At 44.0% G+C, this 14,449-nt stretch overlaps 1 protein-coding gene across 1 annotated transcript in view; it reads left to right on the top strand.

The window, feature by feature from the left end:
• Positions 1 to 9,608, top strand: part of LOC138303685 (solute carrier family 2, facilitated glucose transporter member 3-like) — a 49,713-nt gene extending 40,105 nt beyond the window's left edge. Inside the window, exons 5-10 of the mRNA XM_069243011.1 lie at positions 471 to 633; positions 5,202 to 5,389; positions 6,729 to 6,833; positions 7,114 to 7,215; positions 7,644 to 7,847; positions 8,661 to 9,608. Of these exons, the coding sequence (XP_069099112.1) occupies positions 471 to 633; positions 5,202 to 5,389; positions 6,729 to 6,833; positions 7,114 to 7,215; positions 7,644 to 7,847; positions 8,661 to 8,897 (999 nt within the window). The 3' untranslated portion in view covers positions 8,898 to 9,608. The remainder of the gene's footprint in view (positions 1 to 470; positions 634 to 5,201; positions 5,390 to 6,728; positions 6,834 to 7,113; positions 7,216 to 7,643; positions 7,848 to 8,660) is intronic.
• The last annotated feature ends 4,841 nt before the right edge of the window (positions 9,609 to 14,449 follow it).

The following is a 14,449-nucleotide window of genomic DNA, read 5'->3' as shown; positions in this document are numbered from 1 at the left end:
GCCAGGTGCTGGCCTGTCTCTTTATATACAGAGTTCTTCACCCTGACTGTGGATTCTCTGCATTTGTAAGCTTACTATCAAATCATAGTTTGTGAATAATAAAAATATAGTAAATTTACCCAAATGTGTAAGTGTAACTTTTTGAATCATGCCCGATACGTACTAATATTGGTGTTGTTGAAAAAGCTCTTGTATTATTTGAGTCTTTATTTATATGAAAACTCTGCCAGTAATATCTGTATAATGCCCTTTCTCCATAACTTTTTACCTTCTTTTGTCTTTTTCTTGGTTCCACCTACTAACCATTTCTCCCTCCCTCTATTCCTCTTTCCATCCATTTTGCTTCCTCCCTTCTATTAATTCATTACTTTATCCCTCTCTTGCATCTTCACCCGCCCCCGGTCCTTTCCTCTATATTTTAACCCCTTGCCCTATCTCCTCCCTGTCTCTTGACCCTCCTCTCTCTGCAGGTCTTCGGACTGAATGTCATCATGGGCACTGAGCGCCTCTGGCCCCTCCTCCTGGCCTTCACTGTCTTCCCGGCCCTCATACAGATTGTGCTACTGCCCTTCTGTCCAGAGAGCCCTCGGTTCCTGCTCATCATCAAGATGGAGGAAACGCGAGCGCAGTCCAGTATGTGAGGTTTTCCCTCTCTTTCTATGGGTGATGTCCCTCTCAAACAGTGATATGTATTTTCTGGCATATGGACTAGGGGCCCAGAATTGAGGTGCCAAATCGCTCTGGCAAGCGCAGGGCTACCTCGCCATAGTGGGGGAACTTTGCTCAGGTACCCAAGTGAAATTGGAACACTCTCCTGGGCACAACGCATGAACTGACATTCTTAGCTGCATTGGTTGGCTGCTGAGTCTTTATTCTAACCAGCAGCACCAGCCACTGAGAGATGACTTCTAACAATATGGCTTCTGAGGATATTGACAGTTCTTTGGTTTCCAAGAGCAATAGACAGATTCTTGAAGGTGTTCCTTCTTATGATAGGCACCAGGAGGTTATTGAGAGCGCTGGGTTGGTCGATGATTATCACTTATTACTGGTGGGAGTTTTTTCGAGGATGGTGGAACTTTAGATGGCTCTCTGATGATTATTCTGAATTGCAGGGCTACTGAAACCTTCTAGGAGTCTATTGAAAGTGACGTGGCTGATGGATTGAAGTTTATTGTGGGTGATATGGTTTCCAATACAGGTTGGGAGATTATACCTAGAACTAGCTGTCAGGAGGTTATCGAAGGCGGTCTCTGAAGGCTTTCTGAGGTTTATGCTATGTGTTCATGTAGGAAACTGACCCTTGTTGCAGTTAACCCCACACTTTTTGCCTGATATTGATGCTGACTTGACAGAGGGGGTCATTCCGACCCCGGTGGGCGGCGGGCACCGCCCGCCGGGCGGAGACCGCCAAAAGACCGTACCGCGGTCAAATGACTGCGGCGGTCATTCTGACTTTCCCGCTGGGCGGGCGGGCGACCGCCAATAGGCCACCCGCCTGCCCAGCGGGAAAGCCCCAGCAACGATGAAGCCGGCTCCGAATGGAGCCGGCGGAGTTGCTGGTGTGCGACGGGTGCAGTGGCACCCGTCGCGATTTTCAGTGTCTGCTTTGCAGACACTGAAAATCTTAATGGGGCCCTGTTAGGGGGCCCCACGACACCCGTTCACGCCAGCCTCTTCCTGGCGGTGTAAACCGCCAGGAACAGGCTGGCGGGAAGGGGGTCGGAATCCCCATGGCGGCGCTGCTTGCAGCGCCGCCGTGGAGGATTCCCTGGGGCAGGGGAAAACCGGCAGGAAACCGCCGGTTTCCCTTTTCTGACCGCGGCTTTACCGCCGCGGTCAGAATTGCCCCAAAAGCACCACCAGCCTGTTGGCGGTGCTTCCTCCGTCCCCGGCCCTGGCGGTCCATGACCGCCAGGGTCGGAATGACCCCCTGAGTGTGTGCTGGGATCCTGCTAACCAGGCCCCAGCACCAGTGTTCTTTCCCTAAAACTGTACCATTGTCTCCACAATTGGCACACCTGGGGCACACAGTTAAGTCCCTTGTAAAAGGTACCAGTGGGACCAAGGGCCCTGTGGCCAGGGAGGGTCTCTAAGGGCCGCAGCATGTGTTGTGCCACCCTAAGGGACCCTTCACCCAACACATGCACACTGCCATTGAAGAGTGTGTGTGTTGGTGGGGAGAAAAAGGCAAAGTTGACATGGCATCCCTCTCAGGGTGCCATGCCCACAAAACACTGCCTGTGGCATAGGTAAGTCACCCTCTAGCAGGCCTTACAGCCCTAAAGCAGGGTGCCCTAGACCACAGGTGAGGGCATAGCTGCATGAGCAATATGCCACTACAGGTTCTAAGTCCATTCTTAGACATTGTAAGTACAGTGTGGCCATATTGAGTATATGGTCTTGGTGTTTGTCATTGCGAACTCCACAGCTCCATCTTGGCTTCACTGAATACTAGGAAGTTTGGTATCATACTTCTCAGTACAATAAACCAACACTGATGCCAGTGTTTGATTTATTCTAAAAAGCACACAGAGGGCATCTTAGAGATGCCCCCTGTACTTTACCCAATCCTCTAGTGTAGGACTGACTGGTCTGTGCCAGTCTGCCACTACCAGACACATTTATGACCCCATGGGGTTAGGGCAATTGTTCTCTCTGAGGCCAGAAACAAAGCAGGTTCTTGGTGGAGATGCTTCACACCTCCCCCCCTGCAGGAACTGTAATACCTGGCGCTGAGCATCAAAGGCTCATGCCTCATGTTACAGTGCCCCAGGGCACTCCAGTTAGTGAAGTTGCCCGCCCACCGGACAAAGCCCCACTTTTGGCTGCAAGTCTGGTGGGAAACTTAGGAAAAACAAGGAGGAGTGACCACTTCAGCTGGGACCACCCCTCAGGTGTCCAGAGCTGAAGTAACCCCCTCCCTTCAGAATCCTCCATCTTGGTTTGGAGGACAGGGACCAATAAGGTTAGGTTTGTGCCCCCCTTCACAGAGGGAGTGGACACAGGAAGGGTGTAGCCACCTTCAGGGACAGTAGCCAACGACCCTAAATCTAGTATTTAATGGCTTCCCTGAACCAAGCTCAACAGATTCATGGTGATCTGTCAAGAAGAAGAAGGACTGCATAGCTGAAACCCCCAGCAGAGAAGAAAGAAGACAACAACTGATTTGGCCCCAGCCCTACCAGCCTGTCTCCTACTTCAAAGAACCTGCACAAGCATAGGGACGCATCCAGCAGGACCAGCTACCTCTGCCAAGCTCCAGAGGACTGCCCTGCACCCAAAAAGACCAAACACTCCAGTGGACAGCGGCACTGTCCAAAGAAGAAACAACAACTAAGGGCTCTAACCCCTTTCCGAATGCATGAGTCCTAACCACTCTGCACCCGAAGGCCACGGCCGGTGTTCAGGTGGCCCAACCAGCTAGAGAGGATCCCCAGGCAATTCTGAGCAAGTGCCCACCCTGGGTTGACCTCTCCACTCCTCCATGCCGACTCTTGCAGAGGGAATCCCGAGGACCCCCTGACCACGAAAGCTCCGGATGAAGATATCCCACGGCCAAAGACCCACTGCACCAGCAGCCCACAGGTCTTGGAGAACCCGACCTCTGGTGCAGCTACATTCCGCAGGTGGCCCGCCTGTGGTCTACCTGAAACAACCCCCTGGATATCGCCTGCAGCATCTGAGTGACCCCCAGGGTCCTCTCATAGAGAACCATTGGAAATCCGACACCTTGTTTGCACTCTGCACCTGGCTGCCCCAGTAACGCTGAGGCTGTGTGTTTGGTGCCTACTTGTGACCCCCCCTGTGCTCCTCTAAACCCCCCAGGTCTGCCCTCCGAAGACACGGGTACTTACCTGCCTATAGATCTGATTCCGAGTGCCCCCTGTCTCCATAGGAGCCCACGTTAAATTTGTTTCACTTTTCACCTCTGCACCCAGCCGGTCCCATGTTGCTGGTGGTGGGTGTTTGGAGTAAACTTGAACCCCCACCGGTGGACTTCCTAACCACTGGAGGCTGGAACTGTAAGTCAAGTACTTACCTGTAAAACGCTATAACATTTCTTCCCCCACAAACTGTTTCTGAAAATTGCAGTGCCCATTTTTAAATCAGATAATTGCTAATATTTCAAAAACTGCATAACTTATTGATTGATACATGTGTGAAATACGAATCTATTGAAGAACTTACCTGCAACTTGAATCTTGTGGCTCTAAAAATAAATTAAGAAAATTTATTTTTTCTATATAAAAACCATTGGTCTGGAGTTAAGTCATTGAGTGTGTGCTTCCTCTATTATCTGTTTGTGTACAACAAATGCTTTGCACTACCCTCTGATAAGCCTAACTGCTCGACCACACTACCACAAAAGAGAGCATTAATATTATCTACTTTAGCCTCTGTTAAGCCTCCGAGGAATCCCTGGACTCTGTGCACACTACAGTATATCTCCTTTTGAAATAGTATATACAGACCCAGCTTCCTACAGTTCAGATTTCTGAAGTTTGATGGTAGAGGTTTGAAGGTAGAGGGGCTTTGTTACCTGTTTGGAGACTATTGAGTATGTTGGAACCATTGAGGGCTTTTGGGGATAAAGGTTCATCACAAAGGGGCATCCATTGGGAGAATATTGAGGAGAGGAGACTTTTGAAACTTATTGGAATGTTATTGTCTGTGGTGAGTCTTTTGAGACTTGACTAAAGATTAATTAGAATACCTGCAGTCCGGAAATAAGTGAGGGTGGTGGGACTTTTGAAAGTTGTTTGGAGATTCGGGTTTTTTTACGCCTGATGCAGTTGTTTGGGTGTATGGGAGGTTGATGGGCTTCCTGATGTGTTTTGGTATATTACTGATGGTAGTAGGGCTTCTGAGGCATGCTGGGAGATTGGAGGGTTTCTGAAAATTGTGTGGAGACTATTGCAGGTGGTGTATATTTTGATATGAAGTAAGAAACTATTGCAGGATGGGCTTCTTATACCTAGTGGAACCTTATGGTAGGAGTAGGACATCTACTGTCTGTTGGAGGGCTATCATGGAAGTGAATTTCCTAATAATAAAAATGAGCTGTACATTGTTATGAGTGGTGGGACGTATTGTAATGCCTTAAAGCATTTGAAGAGTGGGCTGAGATAGCTGGAGGGGAGAAGATGTCATGCCAGCTTATGGGTTTATTAATTAGGATTCTATGATTCTTTCCCCAGTTCTGAAGAAGCTGCGTGGCACAGATGATGTATCACAGGACATACAGGAGATGAAGGAGGAAAGTGCTAAGATGTCACAGGAGAAACCGGTGTCCATCATCGAGCTCTTCCGCTCGAGCAAGTACCGCCAACCCATCTTTATCGCCATTGTACTGCAGCTCTCTCAGCAGTTTTCAGGCATCAATGCTGTAAGTTTTATTTTTACTTATCCATAGCACTGGGGAGGCTCAGGTTCCCTTCTCATATCTCGAATTGGGAAACACTAGCAGGGAGCGAGATTTAGAATTACATGTCTACTGAAGACTACCCAAGATTAGCCAAAAGTATAACTCATGTATACACAATTTATTGAAAGCGATACTTTCGAATTTAAAATTAGAGTCTGGCTATCATTGATACTGTAGACCCAATATCATGTGTGGAAACAACAATGAGGTGCTTAAAATCTCTAGAAGTGTAAGCAAAGGTTTACCATGGAACATATTAGGTCCATCTGTAAGGGGAGAAAGCTGATGTCACTCATGATCACACTGGTCCTCCTACATAAGCGTCACCTGGTCAGTGCTCTTGTGCAAGTCCAGATCTTAAGTGAATATGTACCTTCAAATCTTTATAAGAAAGATGTTTGAAACCCTCCAAATGTAGGGAAAGAACAGGTTGTATAGCATCCTTAAGTCCTCCTAGATCTCAATATAACATTCACTAATGACCATTTTCTCCTCGTGAAGTTCAGTATTTGACCTGGAGTCCATATATTCATATTGTAGATGATGGATGAGTCCTACTATGCCACCAGTCTGCCATCACCATATTTGGCAGCACTTCATAACCGGAGATTGTTTGATTTTAACAATGAATGCTTTCAGGGACCCCGTATGAAGGGATGGGGATAAAAAAATGTATCCAGGTACTAAGCAGATTCACGTTATGGACAACGTTAACACCTGCCATAAGGTTAGGATAAACATGCAGTTCACCATGTGATCAATGAGAGTTTATCATGTCAAGTCAGGGAAACACATACCCACCACAGCCCCACTAGCATTTTTGGATAAAGGTTACCCTTGTCGTCAATCGGTTACAGGCACAATTGAAACCAGTATGATTGCGACTCTCAATAACATGACATTGGAGCAAAGAATGTTATCGAAGCAGAGAGAGTATTTAAAATAAATAACCATGCTCTAGGAAAGTATTAGTAATTGATGGTTCTAAGATCTCTGGGCTTTGTCTGGTGCTTATACATTTATCATTAGCAGCAGTGGTCATGGTCAGAGCCCTGGTCGTGACAATATTTTGTAGACAAAGGATGTCAGTATAGGACATGTTGCCGTGCACTAGGATTCCTGTGTTCGTCTGACACATGGTCACAGTTTCTTCAATGACAACTAATTAGCGGGTGGCAACCAGCTTCACAATGGTTGCAAGATGGCTGCATTTCAAGTTGTGCATCTCCATCTAGTGAGATAAATGTGGATTTGAGTTCTGATGTTGGAGAGCCATCATGTATTCTTTTTCCTCCTCAAGGTCTTCTACTACTCCACTGGGATCTTCAAAAGTGCCCGTGTTGCCCAACCTGTCTACGCTACTATTGGTGCTGGAATTGTCAATGTTGTCTTCACCGTTGTCTCGGTAAGGCTCATTAGTAAACCATAGGACTGGAAAAGGAATGAGCTGGTGGGTAGGTGAAAAAAAATAAGGACTTGAGCTCAAATAAAGAGAGAGTGAAGGAAATGGTCATCCTAAGAATATTGGGTAAGCCTGCAGAAACCAGCGATTGGTGAGAGCTTGCTTAGAGCTGATAGACTGATGCTATGTTTTTGTTCATTTCAAAATGCAAGCTTGACTGTGCCGTGCATAAATTGACTGGGGCACATTATCAGTTTCTACATATCTTTTTTTCATTTTGCAGCTGTTTGTGATTGATCGAGCAGGGCGCCGTACTCTTCACTTGACCGGTCTTGGTGGGATGTTCTTCGGTGCCATACTGATGACCATTGCACTCAAACTCAAGGTGAGAACTTCATCAACATGCTTACCTTCTTATAACTCAAGGCAGCGCCATGGAAGGTGAAACACGTAATAGGCCTATGGCAGCAGATAGCATGACGTGGTGTTATTGCTTGAAAGAGTTGTGTTGTATGTGGATCATAAATGGGCAGATCTGTAGGCAGACGACTTTAGAACTGATCAACCTACCTGCAGGTTAGTGATGACACATAAATTAAAAGTCAAAACATGTGGGGTTAGACGTCTTTTACCAGTTAGTTAGTGGTGGTCATCATGCATTTAGGACTGAGATGATGCTCATATCTTTATTGGTTAGAAGGTGATAGGCATGTGTGTGTCTGTAACCTCATCTGCTGTTCAGATCACACATTCTGCTTCCTCCGTGCTAATTCCTTCTTATGCCGTTTCATCTTTATTTCTCTCTTGACACAGGAAACCATCTTCCAGATGAGTTATGTCAGCATTGTGGCCATCTTTGGCTTTGTGGCCTTCTTCGAGATTGGACCTGGCCCAATACCCTGGTTTATTGTTGCAGAACTCTTCAGCCAAGGTCCGAGGCCAGCTGCCATGGCGGTTTCCGGATGTTCCAACTGGACAGCGAACTTCCTTGTGGGCATTCTCTTCCCATATGCAGAGGTAAGCCAGTGTGCTCCAAAAATAGGAGTGAGTTCCCACATACTGTGAATGTGTGGCTTCTCTTAGCTCATAGAACTGTGGTGTCTAACCTATGTGTTACTGTTAGTGTTGGTAGCACTTAGATAGCTCACCATGTATTCAGTGACTGTAGCGCTCACGTGTACCAGCTTGTGGTCAGTGTGAATGCAGCCTATTGTCTTCTGGCAGAGTTCACCTTGGTGACAACGTGCTTAGAGCCATATTTATCGGCAGAGTTAAGGCATATGTCAGTGTTTGCGGCCTCTGAATACTTGGACATCCCAGAGGGGTGATATTGAGTCAAGATATTTGCTGGAAAAATGGATCAAACCATGCATTAATGGATGGAAGAGCTGACATAAATGGTATGTGGGCCTTTCATTAAAATTGTATAAGGGTCAACTCAAGGTCAATATTGAGGACGCTTCGGAAAGTTCTCCAGAATGACCATGAATATTCCGTAAGTTTACCGGGGTGTGATGAGCTTGGTGGCATTTCAAATACTGTGTGTGTGCTTCATGATTTGTTTTTCCAATGTGGGATCAGAGAGGACCAACCTCAGGAACACTCTGCTTGATTTTCAGCTGCCATGTGGTTAATGATGGTTTTGTGATATTATTGCCAACTAGAGTTAGCTTTGTTTCTTCTTGTGAGGATTCCCCCATGGTCTTGTCTTCTGCTATAAAATTTCACTTAGTGTTGACAGTAAGGCTGGCAACAATTGTTAAATACACACATCGGGTACAAACCTATATCCTAACATATTCTCAATGTCTTCTCTTTCTTAACATTCAGAAATACTGTGGCGATTATGTCTTTATCATCTTTGCTGTCTTGCTCCTCATCTTCTTCATCTACACCTTCTTCAAAGTCCCAGAGACCAAGGGGAGGACATTTGAAGACATCTCTCGAGGCTTTGAAAGACAACCAGCTGAGCTGATCACGGAGAAAGGTCCCATGGTGGAGTTGACCAAAATCAAGGAGATTTCTCCAAATGTGGATGGCGAGCCAACCTCGCCTCCACCAGTGTGAGGTGGCAGACAACTCACCACCAACCCTTAGGACTCTCAAAAAAGAAGCTCCAGAGACCTTGTTTTAATACTTGCTAGAACCTCACCCTCTTCCTGGATACAAATGGGAAAGGTGCATGCAGACACACAAAGCGTTACAGATTGCTAGAGCAGACCTCTTCCGTTAGAACAATTCTCAGTGCTCAATGTAAATATTTGAAAGTTCTCCCATAAGGGAACAATTGTCAGAATTTTCAGTCTTTTAGACAGAACACTGATGCATCCTGGAAGAAAGGCCACACAATGTGGTTGGAAATTTCAGATGAAATGGAGGGATGCCCAGATCTTGTTTACTCTGATCCCTGTAGCCTACCGTAAGAAGATAAATTGTTTACTGAAAGACATTCAAAGGACACCTAAATGCAGAGACCACCCAAGGAGGCCCACTTTGCTTTGGAAGCATTTTTATAAAGATAACTGTGTTCCCAGATCCTTCATTCTAGGCAAAATCCCGTGGCCCATGTGAAATGAGATTGATCTGTCAAAATGAGAGAATAGATGCCAACTAAGTATGGCATCATTGATTACACTTGTCAGCCATTCACATGCTAGCCTTCCATAAATGAAAATGTCAGAAGGCACGATTTTTTAGAACCTCACAAAGAATGGCTATGAAAACGAATCTAATATATTGTTAAAATAACTACAGTGAAATGGAGCAGCTACAAAAGAGTCTCACATTGTTTTGTTTTATATTTTCATTTATTTTTATGATCAAATGATAATTTGTATTTAAGTTTTGTAAGTGCTTTTGGTGCAGGAACAAGACCTCACTTTTATTACTGTGACTGGGCAAGCCATTACACATCCCACTGAAACTTGGATAACAAAAAGAACCAATTTATGTTGCTTGTCACCATAACAATGCAAAAACTCCTTTCGCTTCTCTCACTCCCTGATTAATAGTTTGAGTCTCAAATGCCTATCGTACTTTTTTGTGCAGTCTGATGATCAGGTGTGGAAGTGTGTATGTATGTGTGTGTTTATGTTATTGTGTCTGTATGGGGTGTCTGTGTGCATGTTTACAAGTTTCTCTTAGATTTCCTGGTCTTTGACAATACCCTTTAGCCATTTAGGTGTATAGCAGACAGCAAACCATGCATTATTTTCTTTAATGTGAACTTAATGCAGATATTCCTGCATACGTATTGACACACTATAGAGGCAATGCCATGGATGCAATAAAGTCCATCAATTCCGCAGACGCATAAAAGGTGCAGAGATCCAGATAGAACATGTTTATCTATTGGTCTCTGCTTTTAGTTTATAAATTTGGGTTTACTGTTCAAGGAGATGCCATGTGATGCTTTTTGGCTTCTGATGAATGAATTCCTCAGTGAGTGAAACACTTGCATCACCTTTAGCAGCATTTTCAGCTCTGTGTAAATGTCGCAATATCAGACAATAGACGAGTGGTGGTAAAAAGTAATGACGCCTGCGGAATTGGCTACATTTGGTGACGTTTTTAACGTGGAGTTCCACCAAAATTCTGCCAGTCGCTGCGTGGTGGAATCTTTTCCAGTGAGCGTTCTAAAATGGGAGTGAGATTTGCCATCCCCTGATGCCATTTTCGAACGCAGGTGGTTGCGAGCAGGCGGGCTGCTTCTTGAGTAGATTTACTACCGCTCGAGTAGATTTCCTACTCAAGCAGCAGAAAAATCAACTCGAATGTCTGTGCACTCTGCCCACCGCATGGTGCCAGTCATGCTCATTTTTCACTGCTGCTTGTGCTACTGAAGCTAAATTGCAGTGCGAGCAGGTGAACATGCCTATTTCCGCTTGTTGGCGGAACTCCACGGAATCTAGCAGAGTTTTTATATACCTTTGCGGAACTCCACTGAGTGAACTCCGCAAGTTGCGCCCATCCGTTATCAAAAAGAAAGCAAAACAATAAACTGGACATGGTAGAATTTGCATAGGCAAAGCCAATAGGTCTTTTTACATTGTAAACACATGTAAACACAGCCTTTCACAATCTTGCTTACATGTATTTAATGCACATTACTATTTAGCACATTGAAGCATGTTTGAATGGCTTTGCTATTTCTAGGAAAAAAGTATGAAAAACAATCACTTTTTTAATAAAATGCTGTTATGAGAGAAAGATTTAAAAGTGACAAAGTGATGCCTGCGTGTACCTTTCAGGTGTTAAATTGTCCTTCATGCATACTAATGTACACACTTCCTGGAAAGCAGAATGTTTCACCAAATAAAGAAAAGACTGAGGTGGGTGTAAAACTCCTATGGGCAGAGCCAAAGATCTCTCTGTTTATATTTAAGTATTGGTAATAGTAGACATTGCAGGTAGCTGCTCGTAAAACTAGACATGAAGAGGATTTTTGCAAAGGATTTAACCATATTTTGCACTTTGTTGTTTAACCAGGCAAATGATACTCGAGTGGGTGTATTGGTAAGGGGGAAGGGAATCTAATCGCACTTAACTTGGTTACTGTTTGCGTCTTGCTACAGCTCCAGCTGGCTGTCACAGACACTAGTATACACAATACTACACAGAGTGGGCGGCAGCCTTGCTCTGATTGGATGGCTTGCTTGTCCATTCTAATCCCTTCTCCTGATTCAATGGCTTTCCTCCCTGTTCTTGTCCCTGGATCATTTAATTTTCCCACTTTTTTGTTTGGTTGAGTTTTTATTTCTACTTCCTTGATGTCAGGGAACTATTATGTCTTTTCAGACCCATACCATTTGTTAGTTTTTCACTCTGTGGCAGTGCTTAATTTGTAAATGAAAGCATGCGGTTGCCCAAAGTCCTCCACTGAAACACTTGGTTGCTGCAATTCAATGTGCGAGCGCATACTACTGAGGCAACGTAATCCTAAAGCCATCTCGGGCCTCTTTAATCCATTTACAGCCACTCCCTGCCCCTTCAGCTCACTCTTGCAGCTTTCTGCTTTCTCCCTTTCTGGCACGTTTTCATTTTTCTCTTCCACCGTCTTTCCCATATGTGTCTTTTGCTCTCAGTAAATGCTTGAGGCAGAAAAATAATTACCGGCCCTAAAAAATAAGTGGTGGTGCCCCGCACCCAAAATCACCGGCTCAAATTAAGCACAGCTCTGTGGGAGTACATATTCACCTTGTCTTTTTCTCTCTCTTTCTCTGTCTCTCTTTCTCTCAGTCTCACACATTGATCTTTCAGTGTATGCTCACAATCTATCCCTTGTTCCCTGGCTGTCAAGTTGGAAATTTAGAAAATAAAAATCCAAAATGGCTGCTCATTACTATAGTATTTACACATGGTCGTGCAATTTTAAAGAAATAGCAAAACCATTAGAGGCACGCTGATAGCATTTGCAAAGTGAGATGAATTAGCTTTGCGTCTGCTTTTACATAAATGCATTAAATGCCACCTCACAATTACATTAAACGTTGACCTGCGCTAAAAACAAACACTGCGACCTTTAATGTAAATTATTTAAATTTGTAGTGAAACCAGACCAAGGATGAAGGTCTGGGAGGTGGGTCACAAGGGGTATTCTGTTCTATTAGACACATTAATAAGTCACTATTGTAATAAAAAAAAACTACCTACTGAGTTTAACCTATCTTTAAGACTCACTGATATATGGGGCTCATAACTCGTACATACCTTAGGATTCAACTTCATGCAGGGTATCTAACGTGCAGGTCATGTGTTGTGTTTTGAGTAAGGTATATGTGTGTCTCTTATTTCTAGAAATATGTGAAAATGTGTTAATCTTCCAGTCAGTTGCCAGTGTGCAGTTCACTCCTTAAAACAACTTGTCAAATATTATGCCTTACACTGCCAAAAAAAGAAAAAATGTTCACTTTGTTTCTGAGAACAAAACTGAGATTTCACTGAGACTATCTTGCAATATTTCTTCTTTGGCTCACAAGTCTTAGATTTCACTGGATTTTCAGAAAATATAAACAATAATAATATTTTGAAGCCTTTAAACCAGTGGTTCCCAACATTTGGTCCGGGGACCCCTAGGGGTCCGCAAAGCCTTCTCAGGGGTCTGCGACTGCTTAGAAAATTCAAAAATATTAATAGATTAGGTCCCCATCTTTCAGTAATGACTCAGTGGGGGGTCCCAGGATTCCAACAATGATTCATTGGGGGTCCCTGGGTTCCAGTAATGATAAAGTGGGGGTTCACAGAAGTCAAAAGGTTGAGAAGCACAGATCTAAACAGTGTCCTTGAGTCATACTTTCAGGGAGATAAACATTTGGGGCCAACCAGAGACATGTTGTTTCTGGACGCCTGCTTTACAACTTGACAGAAAGCTACAGGGCCTGATTCAGAGTTTGACAGACGGGTTGTTCCATCCACCATATTACAGATGCGTTATATCCAATGGCACTTGTAATACGGAGGACAATAGGTCCTCCACGTTTGTGATGGAGTAACCCATCCGCAAAGCTCTAAATCAGGCCAATAGTGTCTGTTACTTACCATTGTAGGCAAGCACTGGCTGTAAATTGCATTGATTAACGTCACACGAACCCCTGCATAAACTTCAGTAAATATGGGCCTTTTTGTCTCTTACAACATTTGACAACTTGAAGTATGTTTTTTCCTTATTAAGAAAAAGCCTTTTCTGGCATACTTAGCTACACTTTACAAGAACGTTACTGTTGACTGAATCACAATGTTCCTGATTTCCTCATTGAATCCAGACTGAGGAACAGCTTTCCTTTTTAATTGCTATAATCTATCAAACAAAATATAGCAACAAAGGATCTTCATGTTCAGTAAATTGTTGAACCTCAGTTCCAGTCCTTATCATTCATTCTGCCAGAGTGGACTGAAATTTAAGGTCAAGTTGAGGAAAAGCAGAACATTAAACAGATGTCATCACCTGCCTCTACATTTTGTTCATATATCCTACCGAAATCAATTCCTCAACAAGGAAAAGAAATCTCAAACTTGGGTTTTTAAAAAGAAAGAATCCTTCCAGTGCTTCAACTAAATTTCAATACCAAAGTGTTGGATCCAAGTGAGTATAGATGAATATTGTCCAGAATAGATTCCTTTCTGTATAAAGGCCATCAGTGGCCTTGGACGCTACAGTGGCCAGTGGGGACCACAGTTGAGCAAATTATTCTCAAAATTCCAAACGGGTAAATTGTGAGCCCTCTGGCACACATGTAGAGTGGTTTTCTCCAAAAGTAGGGGTATTTTATTCTTTATGTCATCTTCAAAGAGAGGTTGATGCTTAACATCATTGTCCAAGAGATGTGAGTAAGTAAATGTCTGCAGTGAAGCCTATCAAGCCTTTAAATGTACTTTTTCTGGTGACATGCATGTGCTAGAATTCAGGAAGTCTGGTATTTGCTGTGCAGAATTGTTGTAGTGAAAGGTGTTTATAAGTTTGTTCCACAAGACTTTTAGAATATAGAGGTAGAGTCAGATTATATAAACAGGTCTGGGCCTTCTACAGTTTTCATCCTTAGTTTATGGTGCTGTTTTACTACACCTTTGCACTGTATTAGCTGTGCCTTACAATTTGGTGGTGGTAATTTGCACAATACAAT

The sequence above is a fragment of the Pleurodeles waltl genome, chromosome 7 (genome assembly GCF_031143425.1).
Source record: "Pleurodeles waltl isolate 20211129_DDA chromosome 7, aPleWal1.hap1.20221129, whole genome shotgun sequence".
Lineage (NCBI taxonomy): Eukaryota > Metazoa > Chordata > Amphibia > Caudata > Salamandridae > Pleurodeles > Pleurodeles waltl.
The sequence above is the reverse complement of the archived record's forward strand: the minus strand, read 5'-3'. Positions and strand labels throughout refer to the sequence as shown.